At 41.3% G+C, this 7,678-nt stretch overlaps 1 protein-coding gene across 1 annotated transcript; it reads left to right on the top strand.

The window, feature by feature from the left end:
- Positions 1-1,270: 1,270 nt before the first annotated feature.
- LOC107040806 (pyridoxal-dependent decarboxylase domain-containing protein 1) lies at positions 1,271-7,672 on the top strand. Its single transcript, XM_015261058.1, has 4 exons — positions 1,271-1,378; positions 1,505-1,693; positions 2,673-3,086; positions 4,338-7,672. Exons 1-4 carry the CDS (start codon positions 1,298-1,300, stop codon positions 6,102-6,104), a joined length of 2,451 nt encoding a protein of 816 aa, XP_015116544.1. The 5' UTR covers positions 1,271-1,297; the 3' UTR covers positions 6,105-7,672.
- Positions 7,673-7,678: the final 6 nt, after the last annotated feature.

The raw sequence follows: 7,678 nt of genomic DNA on the forward strand, positions 1-7,678 counted from the left end.
AAAAAACTGCGAAAAATCCTCATTCACACAGAACGAAGCAGGACAAAACACAAACATTTCCCTCATTTCCCTACGAAATTCATCAGAACTTCTTTCAACTCCATGAAAAACATGCAATACTCGCCACAATGACCCCAGTCTCAGTAAAAATCCCTCTAAAAAGCCCCTAAAAACTGGCAAAATTCTCCCGAAAAGGTCGACGATCCACTTAACAACACCGAATTCTTTGTTATCATCCACCATCTTGAAGAGAAATCAAAACACTACTGTTGTTGTCGACTACTCCCCCCCCCCCCCCNATCAAAACACTACTGTTGTTGTCGACTCCCCCCCCCCCCCGCCAAAAAAAAGAAAATCTGAAAGCCTTCAAAATAAGGAAAAAAAAAAGCGAAAAATCCCCATTCATACAGAACGAGACAGGGCTGAGACAAAGGAAATGATCATTCCCCCAAAAAAACAAACATTTCCCTCATTTCCCTACGAAATTCATCAGAACTTCTTTCAACTCCATGAAAAACATGCAATACTCATCACAATAACCCCAATCCCAATAAAAATCCTCCTAAAAAGCTCCTAAACTCTTCCGAAAGATTCGACGATCCTCTCAACAACACCAAATCCTTTGTTATCATCCACCATCTTGAAGAGAAATCAAAACACTACTGTTGTTGTCGAGTATCCCCCCCCCCCAAAGAAAATCTTAAAGCCTTCAAAATAATAAAAAAAAATCGAAAAATCCCCATTCATACAGAACGGGACAGAACCGAGACAAAGGAAATGATGATTCTCCCAAAAACACAAACATTTCCCTCATTTCCCTACGAAATCCGTCAGAACTTTTTTCAATTCCATGAAAAACATGCAATACTCACCACAATGACCCCAATCCCACTAAATATACCCTTAAGAAGCCCCTAAAAACCGGCAAAACTCTCCCGAAAGATTCTACGATCCGCTCAACAACATCGAATGCTTTGTTGTGATCCGCCATCTTGAAACCTAAACTCTCCGCCAAAAATCCCCCCTTCCCCGCCGCCATAAAAATATTACTAATTAAACAATTGATCTCTAAAACCCTCGACCAAATTTTGTCAACAAATTGACTGCGATGACGACCTCCACCATCTCCACTTCCGTTCGAACCCGGCGGGAGATTCAAACCTCGAATCACGTGACCACCGATGGCTCGTAAATTGGCTGTGAAATGAGAACGAACCCAAGGAGCGCCACGACAGCCACGACTAACTCACCAATACCCAATCGACAGTCGTAGGCGGTCCAAGTGCGTGTCCTGCTGATGTCTACTGCCACGATGGCCGAAGATGCTGAGCCAAACGACAATTCCAGGATGAATGCCGACGAGAAAAGCCTGAACGAGGTTGGTAAAGCCCCAGAAACAATTACCCTCCCACTGAGAATAGCCAAACCCCCAGATTACGAGGTAGTGCTCGATGGTTAAGTGCCAGAACATTGGAGGTTGCAAGTGTGATTGACATTTTGACAGGTGAACAGTCACGTTCCAGTGCCAAATGAGAATGACGTTGGTATCGTTGGGTTTGAAGCGAGAGAAGTTATATCGAGGCTCGAGGATGCTGTGGAGAGAGCTGCTGATGGTGGTGGCATGACTTGGGACAGTCATCTGGGGTTCTTGACACAGTCGAAGAGTCCTGAGACTATTCTGCAGCTCATCCAGGTGATTTTCCGAATTTTTTAACTGTAAAAATGGAGCTTCTTGTATCATATCTCCTGGCCAAATGGTGAGATGGGGATCAATCAGGTGTCATTTTAAAGCCTGAAAAAATATCTGCAAAATGTAAAGAATGCCGATTTTCAATCTGTGGATCTTGAGTTATTCCTAACAGAGTTGAATGAGTTATTTGCTCATTTTAACTCTTCCTCGAAGGAACGATGGGTGTAAACTGAAGCTTAATTTCTACATTTTATCCCTTATTTCATGTAGGGAATAAAATCATTAGGATGAAGGGTCGATTCATCATTTTTTCGGTGTGAATATTTGAATTATAATTTTACTCGACCTTTCTAGAGTTATTTACACCTCGTGAGACAATAAAAATACTTACAACTTGCTTCTTAACTTGAACAACCAGTAATAAAAGGAAAAAAATATTCTATTATCGAATTCCTCATTTTAACTCTTCCCCTGGGAAACGATGAGTGTTAAAGTGAAGCTTGCTTAGTGTATTTGATCCCCTGTTTCGTCTAGGCTTGAAGTCATTAGGATGAAGGGATTAATTTATCCTTTTTTCGATGTGTTTTATTTTGACGAGAAATATTGCATCCTTACCTGGGGATGATCCATCTTTTTTAGTTGTTAAACAAGCTTCTGAATTAAAAATAAATCAATAAGCACTTGAATACTGCATATTCAAATCAAAATCTATGAAACAGTAATTCAAAATGACTGATAATGAACTTGAGCATTGAATAATCGACAATAATTCGTGATGTCGTTGACATAAATCATAATGCGTTGAATTCACATATGTTGACTTTGTGTGTCGAAATTGTCAAGTATTATTTAGCCCAGTAATTCCCTTAGAAGGGTAAAGCATCCCAAAAGTAGCTTAAATACACTAAGCAACATTTAATTTACCCTATAGTTTTTTGCATATATATAAAAAACGTTACGATCATGGTTTCCTGCCCCTTAGGACTTAGTGATCCACGAGGATGCACCTCAGAGCTTGGAGGGCGACCCCCAGGACCCTCCACCAGCTCAGCTGACGAACCTGCCACCCCTGACAGAAGCAGCAAAGCTGTCTCTCGTCACACATTCAGTTTCAGCGTACGCTGTTGCCCTCCCCAGAGCCCATGCACAGAGACTAGCTGCTCGGCTGGCCGCAGAAACCACGAGGTGGTTGAGTCACATATTCAGGTTCGTCGACTGCGCGTCGTCCTTCCACGAGGATCATCTTGAGGGGCTTGTCAGAGTTACGAGACTGGCGTTGCACAGGAAGTATCCGAGGTACATGGAGGATGGGTTTACAGCCCTGTCTGCTGCTCCACCTCTTATCTACAGCTCTGTGGCTGCACCGCTGGGAGTTGTGCAACATTTATGCAGACAGGTGAGGGGTATTTCTGAATTATGGATGCGTCCGGAAAAATGGCTTAGTTGACTTGAGTAAACTTTATTTGAATTGAATGAAGGGGTTTATTTGATTTATAGCACGTGGTAAAGGCTTATTCAAACTTTAACTTGATTTTTGTTTGTTGTTGAGTGTTATCTTATAAATTATGTATAAAACAGCCTGGGGTATAAATCTTTGAAGATTGTAGTTTACCAAGTCGGTAGCAAAGCGGTACAATGGTTCAAGTTGAACTAGCTCTCAGTTTTTGAGGAATATCTTCGAATCTAAGGGAGATAGAAAAAATTTCGTAGTGACCTTTTTCGTAGATCTTAATTTGTTCTACAAAAAAAGTTATGACAAAAATTTTGCTATCCGTCGTAGATTCTGAGATATTCATTGAAAACTTACCAATAGCCAAAATCGACTTATCAGTAGTATATATAACTTAACTTTTGTAGATTAAAATCTGAAATAAATTCTAAATGGAAGTTAATATGAATCAAAATCTTTTGGCTGAGTCTGTGCTCAATTGGCAGTCTAATATTATTGATAACAATTAATTTAGACGTACAAAAAAAATATCGACTCTTATGAGCAAATTTTTTCGAGATTAGCGAGAAAATTAAAATGTAGAAAAAAATCTTGAAAAATCGGAAAAAAATCTAAATTCTATGTTTAATATGAAAACTAGTGTCAATATAAAAATTTTGTTATAAATACTTTATGTTTCTGGACACCCTGAATGCACAGGGTTGCTCTAGTCAAACGAGCGATTATCATTTAAGAAAATTTGATGGATGAATTTTTCACACTTGTCACAGTTAGAATTCCTATGAGCCATTTTAAACTTGTTTATCCTCGTTGCACTCAACGACTCACGTCGAGCTCGGATATACTACTTCAAACCGTTTTATCGCTTCGCAACTGAATTATTCAGCGAATTCTCCACGAAAAATAAATCTTTCATTCATAAAATTTTCAGAATATTCAAAATCAAGGATCACAGTCAGCCCTTCAAATTCTAAACAACAAAATCATAGCAAAATGTTGGTCTACATACAAAGTGTTCAACCAAAAATTCTAAAGTACTTGAATATCCTTAAAATCCAGGACATTCCCCTCTCCACGAACCGAGCCTTCCCAATAATTTCTACTTGACCTCTCCTCCAGTGAGCCACTGAGCCACTGGTCCCAAACCCCCGACCAAAAATCCCCATTCAACAGTCACTGAACCCCAGTAATTTTCAGCTGTCGCTGCCTCTCCACTGCGTCCGCCCGATCCCCCAAACCACGATGTTCGGTTCTCGCCAAGTGATGGACGTGGCGGCCCTCGAAAGAAGGCTCTCCGAGGACAGTCAATCGAGCAACGTAACCCCCCTCCTGGTCCTGGGTGAAGTGGGTTCAGCGATAACAGGCCACTGCGACAACGTGACCCGTCTCCGCGAGATCTGCGACAAATACAACGTGTGGTTGCACCTCCGAGGGCACTCCCTGGCTGCCCTGGCCTTTAACACTTCCCCCAAAGACCTCCCCTCGAAGCTCGCCGACAGTATAACCCTCCCCCTGGGAGTGTGGCTGGGAATTCCCTCGCTCCCAGTGGTCACCCTCTACAGACTAACCGACACCAAAGGCGGAAAGCCCACCTCCCGCGACACAACCCTCTCCTTAGTATCAGGTCTGATGGTGGAGTCCCTCTCCAGAAGACTCCCAACTCTGCCCCTCTGGGCAGCCCTCCAAGTCCTGGGACGCGAGGGCATCCAGAACCGCTTCAAGAAGTGCTTCCAGGTCATCGAGGACCTCTACAACAGAATTAAAAAATTGGAGAACATTAAATTCCTGAGTCAAATACCTGGTGGAGCTGAGGGAAGCCAGGAGAATGGAAGATGGACGATCAACGACTTGACGACTAATCCTGTGAACAGTCCACAATTGTTCGAGGTGATCTCGAGTGCCCTGGTGTTCCAGTACGTCCCCACGACACTTCCCACCCCCCTGGAGGGAGAATACCATTCACTGCCAGAGAGAATCCCCCCTTACTACGACAAACTGAACTCGTGGCTCGGTCAGATCCTCCAGCGAGACATCGAGAACGTGCCAATAGAGCTCTGTGAGATCGAGCAGTATGGAGTGGCCATCAGGATATGTTGTCTGGAGAACATTGGGCCTGTCCCAAGCTCAGAGGACATGGACAACGTTATTGCGTGTCTCGAGCAGCAGATCGAGATACTGAATGCCACTGTTGAGCATAAGGAGACTTTTATGAGACTCGTTGCGCAGAATGATTCACTGCACCTTGTGGAGATGCCAGGGTGGGCTGGTCTGGGGGGAGTTCGTTATGCCCCTCCCACGTGGATTCAGATAATGACTGAGCAGACTAAGGAGGAGTTGAACAGGTTGAATATGCAGCTGGTGGAGGCACTGAGGAGCACTGATGCTGCATTCTCGTTGGGAGAGGGAGCTGATGGTCTGGCTTGCGTCAGATTTGGAATGGTTACGCAGGACACTGATGTCGCTGAACTGCTTTCCCTCGTCCTTCAGGTTGGCCAGGAAGTCGAGGCCAGCTCGAAGCTGCTTGACACTATGTCAGAGGTCGTTAAAAGGGGGATTGAGGCGGCACAAACTGATCTGGAGAGGGAGAATGCGGAGAAACTCTGGCAGGAGGGCATTCTGAGGCATGTGCCAGTCGTTGGGACCTTCGTCAACTGGTGGAGTCCACCTTCTAAGGAAGCTGGGGTTCGTGGTAGGAGTCTCAATCTTCAGGCGGGGGTCGTTGAATCCACTGAGAATATCTACAAGTACCACATGCAACTGCAGCCAAATTCAACGAGTAATAATTCAGGCGCTAGAACACCACCACAGCCACTTATTCAGACACCCGTGGGGGCTGGCAGCCAAAGCCACAGCAGGTCCTCGAGCCACTCGAGTCTCCAGAGCGGTAAGGGAGTGCCACTTGTTAATAATTCAAATTTACCACAGACTGTTGTCAAAGAGGAAGTGCCCGAGGTATCCTCGTAGTTGGGTTCTAACTAATTTTGGGGGTTCAAGTTTTTTTTTCTTAGAGGACGGCTTGAGGTCTTTTACCAGATTAACTTGGGTGAAATTACTTAGGTTGGAAAAGGCTTTTTCTTTAGAACTTTCACGATCTGGGGAATTATCAACGATTGGGGGTTGCATGCAACCGATATTTTTTGATGAATTATGCAAGATCGATGAGTTTCTAATTTGTGAACTTTTTCATTTTTTTATGATTTTCACAGTTAAAGAAAACGTTAGGAATTTTATACCTCCAATTTTCGTAATTCTTCATTTTATTCGATGGGAAAAATCGTGCAACAACCCAGTTGGTATGACTAATTAAATTTCCATTTGATATGACAATAGGAATGCTTGAAAATGATGAAAATTCAAGCAAGTGTGGTCGTTATCCAGCGATTTATTCCAAATTCGATCCATTGGATATTCAATAGATTTTTAACATGAAATGATAAATCCGTGAGGTATTTTTAGTTCAATTCCAATCCATTGGATCTAAAAAGTGGATGCAAAATACTAAATATTTTTTAATTTCAGCGAATAATGAAAAATTAGTAAAAGTCATGGCGTTGAAAACGTCTGCTTCTTCATTTCTCGCTATTAAAAAAAAAATAAAAACACGTATCTAATCTTTTCACCATTCAATTATTATATCCAATAAACAAAATTACGCAATCAACTAATTATTGAAGTCATCTTATCGAAGTTCATGTTCTTCGTGTCGCAGAATTGTTTTCGCAAAAGTTATTTCGTCAATATTTTATGGCAAAAGATCTCTCGACGTAGAGCCTCTTCTTCTCCTGAATTCAACTTTGTAAATTTTACCCGTTTACAATTTCATCAAGAAAAATTCCGCATAGAAAGCTTATTAATTATCACATGGCTTAATGTACTTAGAACCATAACGCTCGATTCCAATTCCATTCTTTTAATTTTTCCACTAATTATCTGAAGTTATTTAAGTCTCTTTGAATGCATTGTTTCATGCGCATAATTATGTTCAACGAATGAATAACAAATCAGAGTTTTATTTTATTTAATAGATAGACTCGATTGAAAAGAAGGGGATAATCCTCATGAATTGTCAGGATTTTAATATTTTCTTTATGTTGTATTATCATTTTTCCTTTCGTAATTTAATAATTTTTCAATGTGCAATTTATTCCTAGTGCATAGCCACAATAATAACTAGACATTAATTCTCAAGCACAATAATTAAACAGTTCAAATCCATAACTAACGAGAAAAATCGTGTGATATGAGCATGAATAACTGAATTCATCACCAAAGATCTGGCCTCGTGTTAAATCAGTCAATTTAGATGATTCCGATTATTTGCACATTTATTTCTTTCGCCGAGGGTTCAAAGGAATATAATGAAGGCGATTGATTCGTAATTGAGGATAATTATTCGTTTTCTAGTGAATTAACGAGAATTTAAGCGATAATAAAGTTACACTTGTTGATACCCAGGTGTATGCGAAATAAACTAAGTTCATATGTATATTTATGTACCAAAACCTTGTAATAAAGTATTGCTACAGAAGGAACAATAA

Source organism: Diachasma alloeum, unplaced genomic scaffold, assembly GCF_001412515.2.
Source record: "Diachasma alloeum isolate Michigan unplaced genomic scaffold, Dall2.0 Dall_scaffold_00343, whole genome shotgun sequence".
Lineage (NCBI taxonomy): Eukaryota > Metazoa > Arthropoda > Insecta > Hymenoptera > Braconidae > Diachasma > Diachasma alloeum.

Coding starts and splice junctions, on each gene's coding strand:
- LOC107040806 (XM_015261058.1), top strand. CDS start 1,298: ATGTCTACTGCCACGATGGCCGAAGATGCTGAGCCAAACGACAATTCC. Junction 1,379..1,504: donor ACGAGAAAAGCCTGAACGAG/GTTGGTAAAGCC, acceptor ACATTTTGACAG/GTGAACAGTCACGTTCCAGT. Junction 3,087..4,337: donor TGCAACATTTATGCAGACAG/GTGAGGGGTATT, acceptor AGTAATTTTCAG/CTGTCGCTGCCTCTCCACTG.